At 31.9% G+C, this 17,737-nt stretch overlaps 1 protein-coding gene across 5 annotated transcripts in view; it reads right to left on the reverse strand.

Moving 5' to 3' along the window:
* LOC105186416 (heat shock factor protein) overlaps positions 1 to 17,737 on the reverse strand; it is a 36,369-nt gene that overhangs the window by 4,202 nt on the left and 14,430 nt on the right. For 3 of the 5 annotated variants that reach the window (XM_011146593.3, XM_011146591.3, XM_011146592.3), the window contains exons 7-11: positions 16,559 to 16,621; positions 13,944 to 14,480; positions 11,354 to 11,456; positions 8,578 to 8,680; positions 8,125 to 8,363 (exon numbers count right to left, since the gene is read on the reverse strand). In XM_011146593.3, coding sequence (XP_011144895.1) covers positions 8,161 to 8,363; positions 8,578 to 8,680; positions 11,354 to 11,456; positions 13,944 to 14,480; positions 16,559 to 16,621 — 1,009 coding nt within the window. In that variant the 3' untranslated portion in view covers positions 8,125 to 8,160. Of the gene's footprint in view, positions 1 to 7,765; positions 8,061 to 8,124; positions 8,364 to 8,577; positions 8,681 to 11,353; positions 11,457 to 13,943; positions 14,481 to 16,558; positions 16,622 to 17,737 lie in introns of those variants that run through there. The other 2 variants (XM_011146594.3, XM_025307364.1) reach the window with 2 other exon arrangements.

The following is a 17,737-nucleotide window of genomic DNA, read 5'->3' on the forward strand; positions in this document are numbered from 1 at the left end:
AGAACGACTCAGAACAAAAAGCGCTCAGTTGGAACAAGAAAAAAAATATGTATTTACTCTTGACGTCGGGTGCTGGAAAATCGATTTTTTTCGAATTTTGGGAGAACGAATAATGGTACGAGATGCACACTTTAGAACTATAATTTTTAAGTCTAGAACAATTCAGAACAAAAAGGACTCGGTTGGAACAAGAAAGATAGTATAAGTTTACTCTTGGTCCGGTAGACTGTTTGTCAAAAAAACATTTTTTTCACTTTTCGGACTTATAATTCAACTTATGAATTTGTCCTTTTGGAACAATGTTTGGAACAACTAAAACAATCTATAGCGGTATCGAAATATTCGATTTTTTAAAAAAGGAGTGACAGCTCAAAAAATCATTTTTTTTTGTTTTATTCGAAAACCGTTTGGAATGAAGCAATAACACTTTGAAACAATGTAATACAAAGTCAGAACAATTTGGAACAACTTTCAAAATTATAAATTTCGAAAAACGGGGTACCAACTTCATACACCCTCCGTAGCTCCTCCATTGCTGCCTACAGAATCTTTCGCAGTGCGTCCTTCGTCTTCCCTTGCGTGGTCAGTAGCTCTCCGGCAGCAGTCAGCTGAAAGCAGGACGCCTCTAGAACCACTGAGGTCTATCCTCGTGTCTTCCTCAGCATGTGCATCATTTCATTGTCACTGTTCACTTTTCACTACACTTTTTGTAAACCCGCTCACAATCCGTCCGACAATTCTAATACCGGACAGACTCCCATGAAATGTTGCGCTCACTCATAACCAGGAAATAAATACACACGTTTATAAAAAATCAACGTTTAAGGGGCTTACCTAGTGTGACGGTTTGAAAAAATCGAATTTTTTTTTTGCATTTTTTGACAGTTTAACATCTGTAGAATAATATCCTGAAGTGTTATGGTCGTATCTGAAATATTTTAGAAACGACAGGTATGAAACGACAGTGCAGCTAGTCGGGGACCATAAACTCGATTCTCGCCGGCGAGGCAGGACGCCGGGCAGTTGCGGTAGTTCTTAGGCTTTGACGTAATCGTTTATACTTCAAAGATAGAAAAGAGAGCCTGGTAGTTCCAAGGACTCACAATAATCCCTATATGTTTGTACGAAAGCGTTATTAACAGCTCAAAAGATTTCGAAGCCGCTCGACGCAGATATACGTAAGTGGCCCGTTTAGTTTATTTTTAGCCACTGTGCAGAGCATATCGCAGCGCGAATTTCATTCAAAATGAGTGAGAAAAGTCAATCTAGTGTTCAAAAAGGCACACACGATACTCTAGCGCGTAGAAGTACCAATAAGAAAAGAAAGTTCCAGGGAAATCGACACACGTTGGAGCAGTCGACCGAGTACACCAGTACGACATGATGAAATTTAAACATGACTATCTCCCTCTGGACCTACAGATTCAAGAAGTTCTAGAGCCAATTTATAGTGATTTAAGTAGGCCTGAATTATTAAACAGGTGCAAGGATACTAATACACAAAATAATAACGAAAGTTATAATGGTTTGTTGTGACACTTTGCTCCTAAATACCTTCACAGTGGTTTAAAAACAATAAAACTGGCCAATTTCTTTGCTGTTGCAATTTTTAATGAAGGTTTCCAAGCTATTTTGGAAGCATTTGGAACAATAGGAATGATTATTGGGCCCTCTGCCAAAGATTATGCAGAAAAACGAGACATGAAGGTAGCAGAAAAACAGCACCGCGAGGCTTCAAAGGAGGCTCGGACAGCTCGCAGGACAGCTTCAGCGGCCCAGCAACAATTTTTCGAACAAGAGGAAGGCGAATTATATGGGCCTGGAATAGCTGAATAGCTGTAAGTATGATAAATTTTCTTTTATAACAAAAAAATCAATAGTTAAAACTTGAATAGTTAAAACTTGAAACGCGTTTTTCTCGAAACAACGTTTTCGAAATTTGCTGCAGTCATAACTCGCGAACAAATTAATGAATCAACTTCAAATTTGATAGGCATACTCAGTACATGTTTTGTCATACAGTAAACTAGGATTTTTTCAATCCGTCAACAAATGTCAATTTGCCACGCAAAAAACGAACTTTTTTTGCTAAATTCGAACTTTTTTTTTACAACACCGTAATTTTTTTAATTTTCAATATTTTTTCATAATCCTAGTTCACTGTAAAGGAAAACTTATTTCGTTTAACGCCTTTTTTGTCTTTTTTTATTTCAGGCACTCTGACGTCACTTATCGCTGCAGCAGTTGGGCTACTTTTTTTTTTTTACCTCCGAGAAATTATTAATATTTCCAATACATGTTAATATTTTTTCGTAATAAAATTTTTATAACTTCTTCAAATGTTACTTAATATAGCCTCAAACTTTTAAAATAGAATAGTTTTTTGGTAGAATAGTTTTTTTTTAAATCCTCGAAAATCGCCCTCATTTTCATGTGGTCACACTAGGTAAGCCCCTTAATAAGCTCGTCTTTACAGCATGCTGAAGATAATTGTAATTTCGTGATTTCGAACTCGCCATATGTCAACCCAGCGGCGCGGAGATTCGTATGCAACTCTCAGTCGTTCGCAGTTGTTTTATGTGTTGACTCGTTATCCCGGGAAATACACTCTTCTTTTATCTAGGACTCGACATTTTGTTTGCATCAAGACCAACAACAATTGAAACTCTCGAAACAATCCTTGTTCTCGAAAACACAGATGCAACAATACATATAAAAAGAATGCAGACGTAATCGACACTACAAGTTCCCAATATCGGTTGATGAGTCTGAATAAAGACTCATAACGAACATCCGCGAAGTGTGTGTCTCTGATTTCGATGAAATTTGGGATATTTGTAGAATATGCCAAAAATAAAAGACCCGTATTTTTTATCGGCAATGGCGCAGGTTTAAGGGGTGAAACTACCCCTCAAAGTTTCATCTCCTTTATACTATTTCAATAACTATTGCAGATAGAAAAAAACTTTTTAAACAAAAGTTGTACGGTTTTTTATGAAAAATAAAATAGACTTGGTTAAAGTAAAGAAATATTTTTGATAATTAACAAAATGACCATATCAGCCTTAATTAATTAATTTAAATTCATTCAAATTCATTATATGGAAGAAAAAGTTAGCATTTTTCATTCTGAATCCATCCATATATAATGTTTTATATTTAAATTATACGGACATTGCAATTTTATAAGTGAAAGTGATACCATAAGCAAGGTGCTCGGTAATATACGTACGCGCTTAATCGCTACATCGCTACGCAAATAGTGAAGATCTATTAGACTTACTCTTTATTCAAATTCATCAACTGACATTGGGAACATGATGTCGACTGCGTCTGCATTCTTTTTATATATATAATGTATATATTTATATAATGTATATATTTATGTGTTGGATATTTGTATGCAGCTGATGATAATCAAATACTATGGTCGAAATGTTCTGCGTAAGCTATTGTAATTTGGATTATATGCGCTGATTTTCTTTAATCTTTGACTCTTGATTGTCCTTTTACTTGCAATTTTGATTTATATAAAATAAATTAATTTTTGTTATGTTTTTATTAATAAAAATACATTATACAATATTGTGCTTTACCGTAGATAAAAGAATTGATAAAAACAAGTTTCGAATCCGCAACATACAGAATTGCAGCATACCAATCAATTGCCTTATAATCTCAATTATCGCCGTTTCTTGAAAATCTATTCTTATAACTTGGTACGTTATAACTATTTATAACTTGGTACATTAGGTACACTTTAAATTCATAATATTAATTTCTTTTGCGAATACCAGGTCTGCAAATATGAAACCGGAATTTGCCCACAGATGGCCCTAGCTGTCAATGTAGTTACCGTCAAACCGCGTCATTGGCGCCATTTCCATTTGTTGACATCTGACAAAGATTTTCAACTCACAACAATACAAGTTTCATACAACAGCATAGTTTGTAGTAGCGTTGAATATGTCGAATTTTGTGCCTGGAAGCTACGATTTGCGGACAGCATTCATTTTCTGTTACCATTTGAAGAAAACTGCTGCAGAATCACATCGAATGCTTGTCGAAGCTTACGGTGAGCATGCTCTTGATAAATCACAGTGCTTTGAGTGGTTTAAAAAATTCAAACGTGGCGATTTTGACGTGAGAAACGAAGAACGTGGAAGACCACCGAAAAAGTTTGAAGATAGCGAATTGCAAGCATTGTTAGATGAGGATGACGCTCAAACGCAACAACAACTCGCGGATCAATTAAATATGACACGAGAAGCCGTCTCCATACGTTTGAAAGCCATGGGAAAGATCCAGAAGATAGAAAAATGAGTTCCACATGAACTGAATGAAAGACAGCAGGAAAACCGAAAAACCACTTGCGAAATGCTGCTCGCCAGGTACAAAAGAAAGTAATTTCTCCATCGAATTGTGACTGGTGATGAAAAGTGGATATATTTTGAGAATCTTAAGCATAACAGATCATGGGTAACTCCAGGCGAACCATCGACATCGACTGTAAGACCAAATCGCTATGGACGGAAGACAATGCTCTGTGTTTGGTGGGATCAGAAGGGTGTGATCTATTATGAGCTGCTAAAACCTGGCGAAACCGTTCATACTGAACGCTACCGACAACAAATGATCGATTTGAATCAAGCTTTGCGTGAAAAACGATCAGAATATCAAAAAAGGCAACACAAAGTGATTTTGCTTCATGATAATGCACCATCACACACAGCAAAACTGGTCAAGGAAACGATTGAGGCGTTTAGTTGGGAAATACTTTCGCATGTGGCTTACTCACCAGACTTTGCTCCGTCGGATTACTACTTATTTGCATCGATGGGACACGCACTTGCTGAGCAGTGCTTCACTTCTTATGAAAATGTACGAAAATGGCTCGATGACTGGTTTGCCTCAAAAGAGCAACAGTTTTTTGGCGTGGCATCCACAAATTGTCAGACAGGTGGGAAAAATGTATAGCTAGCGATGGGCAATACTTCGAATAAAATATTTTTTATCATTTTCATACAATAAACGTGTATTTTCTATACAAAAATTCCGGTTTCATATTTGCATACCTAGTACTTGAGAATGATGTCGAATCACTTTACTTTTAATTAATGGGGAAGTACTAAAACATATCAAATTCGGTAAAACCGGAAAGGACAATCCTTGGTACTCTTTTTGTCAATAAATCAAAACTATATGTAATCTATATTTAAAATTCCTCGAAAGTAAAAACGTAGTAAGTCTCTTACAAAGAAAGTGCACAAAATGGTAATTGCGAATGGCTATATATTATAGGAAAAGTTTAGACTAGCATACTTTACCTATACAATAGTTCGCTTGAATGACGCTTCTAGAAGGCGCTATATGCAATGTATGCAAGATGAGGAAAAAATCAAAGCATTTTCGAAAAAATGTCTCATACAAAAGTTGTTGGATTTTAAATAACGCGTTACGTAGCAGTATTAAGCTTGAGTAGCGTTATCAATGCCACGTGAAAGTCTCCTTGAATTTTTTAAGTGAAACCTCCATTTTTTATTACATATTGTTATAGCTTACCTCAAGAGCTTTTCAAAACACTATTTTTTTTATATAACAAAGTATTTTTTTATAAAATATTGTTCAAGTTATGAAACTTGGAAGTTACAGTACCGCCGGCATTAGCATTATCCAAAATGTACCGCGTAGAGATTGAATTTACACCTCTGTATGCGTGTACGTGTGCATGCGTGTGCGTGTGCGTGTGTGCGTGTGCGTGTGCGTGTGCGTGTGCGTGTGCGTGTGCGTGTGCGTGTGTGTGTGTGTGTGTGTGTGTGTGTGTGTGTGTGTGTGTGTGTGTGTGTGTGTGTGTGTGTGTGTGTGTGTGTGCATAAGCACGCAAATCCCCACGAATCTATTGTAATAGTAATAATGCAATATAATGCAATATAATCAGAATGGTTTTTTTTCTGAATTTCGGTCAACGATGAATTTAAAAACATTTTGGAAGAAATTTCATACGAATCTCTTGTCTAATTTGCCAAATTTGGAACACTTTGGATAATGCTAATACTGACGATACCGTAATTTTTAAGCTCCATAATTTGAAAAGTACTTTATAAAAAAAATTTTTCGTTATGTTTTGAAAAATTCTCAAGGTGAGGTACAACAATATGTAATAAAAAAATAGGGGTTATTAAAAAATTTAAGGTGACCTTCACGTGACCTTGATAACGCTACTCAAGATCCTATACTAACACTGCTATGTAATACGTCATTTACAATCTTACAACTTTAGTATGAAACATTCTTTTCGGAAATTTTTTAACTTTTTCTTCACCCTGTATAACTTATATTGCATAAAGCACCTTCTAGAAGTGCCATTCCAGCAAACCATTGCACAAGTAAAGTCTGCTAGTCTAAATCTTTCCAATAATATATAATATATAGCCATTCGCAATCATCACTTCGTACACTTTCCTTGTCAATTATTATTGTTGGCATGTTTTACTTTAACATATTAACCAATATGTTATTTCTTATTATCCTATATAACGTAAGAACAAACGCATATAATTATTATGTATAAATTATACACATATGCGCGTACGTATGCAAGCATACTAAAATTTGTAAAAAGTGGGCGTTTACTGGCTTCGATATGCCAATGTTACGAGTCGTCCCAAGCCTCCAAATATTTTTCTATCTGACTAAGGACCACAGCATACCCATTGTCGTATAGTATCTTATATACTATTTACGTCAGAAGTTTATGTTACGTGACACATAAACTAACCCAATGTACAAGGAAAAACAATGTAACGTCTTACATTATGTTACATTACGTTACGTTTCTGTAGAATGTCGCATAACAGAAAATAGCGTAAGGGATTACAGTAATATATATACGCAGGTCTTAACTCTTTAACGCCTACTGGTAACTATAGTTACTAAAAACGCATTTAAGAATCCATAACTTAGTCAAAAAAGAAGATATTTTCGTTTTCTTTGCACCACTGTAAAGGTGAATTCTTCTTCTAAAAAATGATACATAGATTGTATATAGATTCGGTTTATTCTGTTTTTAGCTCAGTTTTAATGATAATATATTAATGATAATGTGTTAATGATAATATGTTGTCAAATTCCAAGTAGGCATAGTTATTGACATCTAGAAGTGCATTATAAATGAATAGTTGGTATCTGTTATAATTTTATACATTTTGAAGCTTTCTCAGATACAAAATGTGAAATCAAAAGAATACAGAAATTCAAAATGACGAATCCAATATGATGGACACGAAAATCAAGAAATCAACCTATTTTCGTGAAACCTGGTGACCTATAGTTTTTTATGCGACGAAAAATGAAGAGACGATTGATTATCTAAATGGTGATCTATAAGATATTCTTCTGAAATAGTATGCTTGACGCTCTGAATGATAAACTTCACTCACAAATATAGTAAAGTTTCAGCTAAAAAATATCAAGCTAACTATCAGAGTTATGTCGTATAGATTATCCTTCATTTTTCTCTGTATAGGTTGCTCATTTCGTATATGCTTTTAGGATCTAAGTCATATTTACCAATAAACAGAAAACGAACGATAAAAAAAACCCAACTAACGAAACCAACGAAACAAACGAAAAGCGGAAACGTCATGTACTCATTTATTCAGAAGGTAGTTTTCTGTACATATAAAATTCTGATATTTTTTTTGGTTATCACTATTTACAGTCTCAGTTAAAAAAAAACTCAAATTTTATTCTTAAAATACTTATAAAAAAGTCGGGCGTTAAAGGGTTAAGACATCGCGTGAAAGAAAGAATACATGAAGGGTAGACCATGAGAAATAAGCCGCTGACTCATGCCAACCGTTGCTAATCTATGTCAGCTATCCTATGTGAGACAAGGACAAACACAGATTTGCTGTTCATTGCTGTCTATCTTTACCACTCGTAGCACGCAACAGAACTTACTCGCATTTGCTATGCGGTGAAAAATGCATTTGTTATGCTGGAGAAAGTTTTTATTCTTGCCACTGATATTACGGCTCCTCTGCCAATATGAAGAACATCTACCATCGAAGAATGTATAAAAAAACATTAGCTTTAAAAATCGATTAAAAAAAATAGACTTACCAGAAACAGTAGAATTTACGTTGAGTTCATATCCTTTTATTGAAAATTCTCGAGAAATGAAGGTGTTTCTTCCTCTTTTGAATTTGAAGAATCAGGATTGGACATTTGCTCTGGAGCTAGACTTATAGTTTCAGGCACTGACAATGAAGATGATGGGTCCTCAAGTAAAAATATATCCTCAAAATCATAGTTTGATGAATTATACGTCATGAGTCCACGATTGAATCCGTTTCCCGGTTCTATAATCAAAATTATTTTCATCACTTCCATTTGATCCACGTTTCATTCTTTTTATTTAATTAAGAAAAAAATTTAAAGATAGTTCCAAGATTTAAATTAGAAAAAATTAAAAAAATATAATTATAAAAAATTAGATAACTTACCGTAAATTATAAAAAATTAGATAACTTACCAAGAATTTATTATAAAATTATAAAAAATATGATAACTAACCGGGAAAACGATTTTCTATCTCTTTATCGCTTTCCGGATTTAATTCCGGATTCAGTGGTAAATCTGCAATTCCATATGCCATAGGTTCTTCTGAATCGAATAACTGCAAGAAAAAAATCAATTTTATAAGTTAAAAGACGCGGAGAGAAGTGCTTCACTAAACTTTAAATACATATTTGTAAAATATGTAAAAAGTATTAAACATTTTTTGTATCCATTGTTAATCACATATATATATAAATATCGTTTAATTTTTTTATATACAGGGTGGGGGGTTATAAGTTTACAACCAGAAGTGTGAAGATAGATTGGGTTAAGACAAACATAAAAATCCCATACCGTTTTGCGAGATTCGCAATAATTATCGAGTTATTAATGACAGAAATCTGAGGAGTGGGAGCGCGCCGGCATAAATAATTAGAGAAGCGTTGCAGCTGCTTAGGCCGCAGCGTGGCCCACTCGATCTAGCAACTGTTGGCGGCGTGCGGCGAGACGTAGGTCCGGCGAGATAAAACAACGAATATCAGCGCATTGTCTTTCCCCTCGCCACGCACCGGCAACAGTTGCTGGATCAACTGGGCCTAAGCCTTTACATTTCGGGTTGTAAACTTATAACCCCCCATCTTGTATACAGGGTGTCTCAGAACTTTGGGGCACGGGCTCCATAGGGACATAGAGCTAAGTGAGAAGAACAAAAAAGTCCTCTACCATAATGTGAAAATCGTAATAGTTTTTTAGTAATAACCGCGTAAAGTTTGGCGTTTTCCACGCTCAGCGCGGCCTATAGATGCTCCGCAAGCTGTATGCGTAGGGGCTGAGCGATAACGCGGCTCGCGTTGACCGTCGCGCGGCGTCAAAGCGCCAAGACGCCATCGCGACAGTCAGCGCGAGATGCTGATTATTGCTCAGCCCCTACGCATACAGCTTGCGGAGCATCTATAGGCCGCGCTGGGCTTGGAAAACGCCAAACTTTCCGCGATTATTACTAAAAAATTATTACGATTTTCATTATGGTAGAGGACTTTTTTGTTCTTTTCACTTAGCTCTATGTCCCTACGGAGCCCGTGTCCCAAAGTTCTGAGACACCCTGTATATTTAACTCCGAAAATGCGGAAATTTTACTTTTAGTAATATTATCGAAACTAAAAAAGAAAGAGTGAGAGGGGAGCGCGCGCGCGCCTATGTATATATAAGTTTTTATACTTTTCATTGTTATACAGTGTTCCATTTTAAAGGACCTACTCAAATATCTCAGAAACACTGCATTAAATCGAAAAATGCTTAAGACAAAAGTTATTTAGCTTGAAGTGGGACATAGGATAGCGATAGCATTTTGTTTATAGATGGCTCCATTTTCGAGATATTTACTAATTACCTACTACTATATTAATGCCGTAACTTTTATTAATTTAATAATTTTAAAATTTCCAAAGGTCGATAAGTTAATAAAAGTTAGGGCACTATTATAATAATATATTCTTGATAGTAAATAAAGTAAAAAAGTCTATTTTTTCTTTCGATGAATAGTTAGCGAGATATCGTAAGGTAAATGTTGGTAAAGTTATCAAGTTTTCCTTAAATGTCTCAAAATATATTCAGCAAATAAAAAAATGTTTTAGACAAAAGTTATTTAAATTGATTGGTAGAAAAAGATAATATAATAAAAAACTGGGATTTCCATTTAAGAAAATTGATAATCAGTGAATATCTTGAAAGTAGAGCCATCTATAAACAAAATGCTATTGCTATCCTATGTCCCCCTTCAAGCTAAATAACTTTTGTCTTAAGCATTTTTCGATTTAACGCAGTGTTTCTGAGATATTTGAGTGGGTTCTTTAAAATGGGACACTCTGTATATAGTAAATTTGATGTTATTTTTTAATTTACTCTTATAAAAATCTCAAAGTTCATAAAAATAATAGTGGAATTGATAAATAAAAAAATTTTCGAAAAATTTTAATACACAATTGTGAAATACTATATTATGTCTATTATAATTATTTGTTCTTATGGTTTCAATCATATCTGCTAAAAGTGAAATTTCCTCATTTTCAGAAAATTAAGCGTGAAAGTAGAAGTAGTTTTTATCAAAATTCCGAATAATTTTGATAAGTAAATCAGACACACTCTACATCGGATCTTTTATAGGAAAACACTCAGAGTTTTTATACTCAATTGTTCGAATTTACTCTTAAATGTGGGTATATACTCTCAAATATATATATATTTCAATGTATACATATATCCATATTTGAGAGTAAATTTGTACAATTGAATGTAAACTCAATATTTAAGTACTTTTTCCGTAAGGGATGCTATTTAAGGCTTATACAAGGGATAATATTTTTAACTTCCAATTCGGTCCGGAAATATGTCATCCACACCAAAAATTGAAGTTTTTTGTAATATTTTAATGCGACCATTTAATGTACTTGATGACTAATGATACTTTTTAATTATAGATTTGGATTATACGCAAAAAAGAAACTTTTCTGTCTCAAATATTTTTCTTATTTATATAATATTTATTTCTTATTTATATAATATTTTTCTCTAAAAATACTTTCATTAATCTTGAAATGATCCCGAAAATAAGATGAAAAAATAAGCTTTAATTGTATTTCATGATAAGAATGAGTATGCATTTGTGAGTTCAAGCGAAATATTCAAATTAAGCACCAAGTTATTAAGAGTAAATATCCAAATATGGAAATTATCATATACCAAGTATTATCACACATATATCTATTTGTATTATTGCAGTATTAATACTAACTCCAAGGAAGGCATTGGCATCAATGCTGCAGCCTTCAGTATGCAGCAAATCACAAATGTTGTCCAGCTCCGCTTGCATCGATTCCAGGTGATTATCTAAATCTCTATAAATAATTACACAATGGTTAGAAATTTTAATATGGACAGAACATTATATGAACGGAAAGAAAATTATTAAATAGAAAATAAAGCAGCAGAAATAGCAATTATAGATGACTTATGTAAAATGTTCCATGTAAAATGCTATAGAATGCTTCTGAAAAATGATCGTTCAAATGGTGTGGTTCACGATAATAATTTTGATAAGAGATACATACTTTATCCTTATTCAGAGTGCAAGTATGACTAAATATATTACTAGTAGTATGTATCAAACGTTAACAAGTGCGTGTCTTAAACTATTAAATGAAAAATAAATAGAAGTAGCAACTATGGTTAATTTATATAGATGCTCTATATAAGATGATATAAAATGTTCCTAAATGATACAGAATAATCCTCAAAAATAATTGTTTAAAGTGTGGTTTGTGATAATAATTTTGATAAGAATGATGTATTGGGTGCAAAAGTTTTGATAGATTTCATCATAGAAGAATTAACTAATAAATAATGGAGTAATTTTATTGAAAACTTGTATATTGATGTATTCTCTTTTTTTCTACCAAGTAATCAACATTATTTTCTATTGTTTTTGTTATATTATACATCTACATGTTTGTAACTGCTGCTATAAAACTATATCGGTCACACATCGGTCACATCTTTGAAAAATCCATCAAAACTTTCGCACTCACCCAACACTTTATATTGTACAGATACAAATGCAATAAAAGCATGTATCAACGTAACGTTAGTAAGTGCATATCCTAAACTATTAAATGAAGAATAAATAAAAGCAGTAATTATAATCAGCTTATAAAAGATGTCCAATATAATATGCTATGGAATGCTTCTGAAAAATGGTTATTTAAGCAGTACAGTTCACGATGATGTCATAATTTTGTGACAAGATGTAATTATTTTACATCTATATTATATAAATATAAGTGCAGCAAGAGTATGTAACAAAGTGTTAGCAAGCGTGAATCATTAGAGATCAAATAGAAAGAGCAATTAATTTTCTTGAAAAATTATCACATAAACTATGCAATTCATCATAATTTTAACAAAAGATATGTGTTTTACTCTATGTCGTACAAGTATATAACAAAAGCATATATCAAGTATTAGCAAGCATGCATCTTAAAACGTTAAATGAAAAATAAATAAAAGCAGCAGTTATAGTCAGCAGTTTATAAAATGTTCAATTATAGTAATCTTATAGCATATATCTTATTATAGTAATCTTATAGTAAAATATTCAATATAAGATATTATAGAATAGTCCTAAAAATTCGCACAAACAATATAGTTTATACACGATAATAATTTTGATAAGAGAGGTATGTATTTAACCTCTATTATATTATACATTATAGTGCAAAATAACAGGATGAGGCACGTAAAACAGGCCACCTGCATAACTTTGAAAATATGGAAGATAGAAAACAATTTTAAAAATAGAAATTGTAAGGCTTTAAGTGACGTGTCACATAACAATACTAGTATGACCTCGAACACCGTCATCAAGATTACGAGAAGAATTTAATTTTTTTAATGGAAATTATCATTTTTTATTATATCTTCTACCAATTAATTCGATCAACTTTTATCTAAAATATTTTTTTTATTTATCTATTTTTCAAGATATTTAAGAAGAATTTGATAATTTTTTCAATATTTGCCTTATAATATCTTAGTAACTATTTGTCGGAGAAAAAGTGATATTAAACTTCTTTACTGTATTTAGTCTCAAGAATATGCTGTTACAATAGTTACATTAACTTTTATTAACTTAAAAAACCAAATAGAGTAAAATGTCAAATACCACTTTTTTCCGACAATAATTACCGAGGTATCGTACCAAATATTTAAAAAATTACTAAATTTTCCTTAAATATCTTGAATGAAAAAATATTAAACAAAAAAAGTGTTTTCGATAAAAGTTCTTCGAATTAATTAGTAGAAAAAAATGATATAATAAAAAAGGGGATTTCCAATCACAAATTTCAAAGTGATTCTTATGTGACCTCGGCACTATTCAAGATCATATTAATATTGCTATGTGATGTATCACTTAAAAACCTACAACTTCTATATTTAACATTTTTTTCTATCTTGCATATTTTCAAAGTTATTCAGGTAACCTGTTTTAGATGATTCATCCTGTATATTGTTGATAGTAGTCCATTTCTAGTATCATTTTTGTTTTCTATCTGATTCAGATAGAATTTATCAAATCAAATTTTGGCTTCCCAATCAATTCGAATGAATTATACTGAGTAGAATTTTGGTGCTAATATAATGAGTGAAGTCTTTTATGTCCAATATATAAAGTTTATATATATGTGAAGAACTTTATGTCCAATATATAAAGCATAAAAAAAATAAAAATAATGCGTTATTAATTCGGTCCATCATATAAATTTGATTTTCATTCTATTTAAACAAAATTGTTTTCTTTACTGATCGTTCGCAGATTATATTAGTACCTGTAATTAGTCTCAGATGTACTGGATGAATTGAGACAGCTCAAGGACAAGTCCTTGGACGAGCTCGTACTCGCTATGTTGTGATTATCTTTCTCCTCATGTAAAGGTTTCACCACTGCATCTTTCTCGTGCCATTTACTATTCTTTTTCAGAACGCTTTTACCACCATAAATATTATTAAATCCCTTGTTAATCCCTTTATTAAGTCTGCGATCGATGATTAATTGCTTCTTTTTGTAAATACGTGCATTCTTATTGTTGGATGCTTTCGAAACTGTTGGAATATCTTCAAACTCCACTGGACTAGAAGTATCATTGTCTGAAGTTTCATCATCTAGATCTACTGAAGCTTCCATATCTACTTCTAGATCAATGTTTTGCTGAGATTTCTTCATGTTAGCTGCCATTGCTGTAAGTTTCGAACTGCGCACCGTCGCTACGGGTACTGGCTTTGAACCAATCGACTTGTTGTTCAATAAAGTAATAGGTACTGGTGCTTCCTCCTCGACCGGTATTTCGAGTAAATGTAACTCTTCCCTATAAGTGGTGACAAACTAATGCTAATCCTCAATTTTAATTTATAACACCATTGGAAATTCATTTCTCCCTTCCTGTTTCATTAACCTCTTGAGTGCTCTGGATACATATATGCATCCTTTAAATCAGGGTTTCTCACCTTTATTGTATTTCGCACCCCTAAAAATTTATTAATGAACGCATTTCGCATCCCCTACAAAAAAAAATTATTCGTATGTTCTATGGTAAAAATTAGTTGTTGGAATTTTAAGGTAAGAAGTTAATTTATAGTAATTTATTATCATATAGTATTGTTTTATAGAAATTAACTATCATTTTAATATTATAAAATTATTATCCATGATATCAAGCTTCGCATAGTGATACGTAATGAATATATACGTACAGATACATAAAAGATATATAATTTCAATAACATTTTTTTTATTTGATAGTAAAAATGCCAGATTATTTCAGAATTCATCTTAATCATTATCAATTACAATCACTTTTCCTCGCACCCACAAGAATGTTTTCTCGCACCCCTAAGGGATGCGAGCACCTCCGGTTGGAAACCTCTGCGTTAAATGCTATGACATGCACTATAGATGCATATATGTATCCTATTATTTTCTTCAATTTGTATCATCGCTCTCATAAACAGTAGTTATCAATTATTGCTATTTATAATTATCAATTATTGTTAGATAATCATACTGACTGACTGTTCTTGCGTTTTTATAAATCATTCAATAATAATAATAAATTCAGCAATAATAATATATAACCTAATAGAATTAATTTAGTACAGTTTAATAATATATAAACTATATAATTAGTTAAATGGATAAATATGTAACAAATATTTAATATTAAATATTTAATATTAAATTATAATTGTTATTAAAAATTTCATTATTAGTAAATTATAACTATTCAATAAATAAATTATAGAAGATAGATTAAGTTTCATATGTCTAAATCTCCTGTTTTCGATATTCAGGAAGTTATTTCTTTTTTTCATCAATTAACGTACAACAATCCAAAGTCATAAATTTCACTCCCAGCGATTGTTTCATTCTGAGATATTTTGCACTCAAAAGGTCAATATTACCACTCAAGATAAATAACTAAAATACAAAAAAAAGTCTACCATATATTTTAGAAACTATTAGAAGAAAATTCATGCAAATATTCTAAATTCATCAAATTAACAACAAAATATATCTCGATACAATCGCTATCAAATAAATATAATTATGCTGAATGTAAGTCGATATTATACAGGGAAATAAAAACATAGAAGGCAAAAATTGCTTTTGACAATAAAGTGCCATATCTTTCTCATAGTTGACACTTTTTTTCTAGGCGGAATATTCCATTCCTTGAAACAAATATGTTAATATTGAAATGCAAAAAAATGAAGTATAGTGTAACAGAAACAATTAAGAGTTCCTGTAAACAATTTTAAAAAAGTCAACATGCTATAGGAAGTAACGATGAAATAATGAAGGATATTTTATTCTGACGTCATTAAGTATGCGTTTTCTAAAACATTTTTAATCATTATCGATCTCGTCGAATAACGAATAAGTTTTGTGGTGCCATCATTTTCATCTAATATATTTCTACAAAACGATATCACAAATGAATGAATTTCATGCAAAGTAACGTATGGCAATTCACTAAAACAAAATAACTGTAGACACATTGCACACTCTATTGCAGAACGGTACGAACATTTCCTTTCCTACATATTTGAAAGTGTATCCGACACGTCCAATGAATAAAGCCATTTTATGAGAATTACTCAAAAGTAAATTCGTCAATTGGACGTCCGCTACATTCCAGAGTGAGTCGAAAAAACGTGTTCAAACTGTTCTACAAACAAGAGTACAGTGAGTTAAAATATTTGTATGTTTTGTACTTTAAAGTCAATTTTTCATATGCGTGTGTGTGTGAGGATAAAAGCGCATTTTATAGCAACCGTTTTCTTTGATATCTCAATATTATGTTCACAAAACGTGCAAATACTTTCTCTATATTTCTGAGTACCAAACACCAAGTAAGAAAAACGAGAGTAAAATATTATATTTGACCTTGGTTTTTCTCCATTTCCCAAAGGTGGAATCAAAATTTTAACAGGCACCTTGGTTTTCCTCCTGATAATATTTAAATGAGTTGTACAATAAATTATTAACAAGAAAACACATGGAAGCGTCCCCCACCGATTTTCATGAGCTTATACAATATATTGTAATCTAAACCAAAATAAAGGACATGAATCTATTTATGCTCAATTGACCTTATAAAAAGAGAACACTCTTTTGAAAAAAAAATTGATATTTTTCTTTCAGAGCATATACCATCGACAAAAATACAAGAGGCAGAAAAGAACTTTCCGAATAGAAATTTAATGGTTTGGAGAGTACTTTATAACGGTGTTTTTTTATTATTATAGTAGTATATTCTTGATAGTAAATAAAGTAAAAAAGTCTAATATTATTTTTTCTATCGACGAATAGTTTGCGAGATATCGTAAGGTAAATGCTGGAAAAGTTACCAAGTTTTCGTTACATATCTCAAAATATATTAAGCAAATAAAAAAATAGTTAAAAAAAGTTACTTTAAAGCGGTCTTTTTTATTATTAAAATTATAATATAATAAATTATAAACGTTCTCTCCCCATTTACCAATTTTTTTATAATCCAAACATTTTGTTTCTACCAAATGAAAGGATATTTTATGCCGAATCCAATCATGTATATTAACGCTGCTTTCCGACATAGAGACTATTCGAAAGATAGATAGGAACACCTCTATATATTTGTAACACTGTATATAGCTGCCTATTCCATTCGATATACATATGCAACACGTTCCTTTAGAACTTCTTCATACTAAGAGATGATTAGTATTAATGTATAGAATATGTAATCATAAAACATTTTAATATATAATAACAACAATAATAATACTAATTATTTTATATGCAACAATAATCATATCGCCACTTCGTCTTTCTGAAAAGATATATAGGGTGTCCCATTTTAAAGGACCTACTCAAATATCTCAAAAACACTGCATTAAATCGAAAAATGCTTAAGACAAAAGTTATTTAGCTTGAAGTGGGACATAGGATAGCGATAGCAGTTTGTTTGTAGATGGCTCCCTTTTCGAGATATTTACTAATTACCAATTATCTTAAATGGAAATCCAAATTTTTTATTATATCATCTTTTTCTACCAATTGATTTGAACAACTTTTGTCTGAAAC

The sequence above is a fragment of the Harpegnathos saltator genome, unplaced genomic scaffold, assembly GCF_003227715.2.
Source record: "Harpegnathos saltator strain DR-91 unplaced genomic scaffold, Hsal_v8.6 scaffold846, whole genome shotgun sequence".
In the NCBI taxonomy this organism is placed as follows: Eukaryota; Metazoa; Arthropoda; class Insecta; order Hymenoptera; family Formicidae; genus Harpegnathos; species Harpegnathos saltator.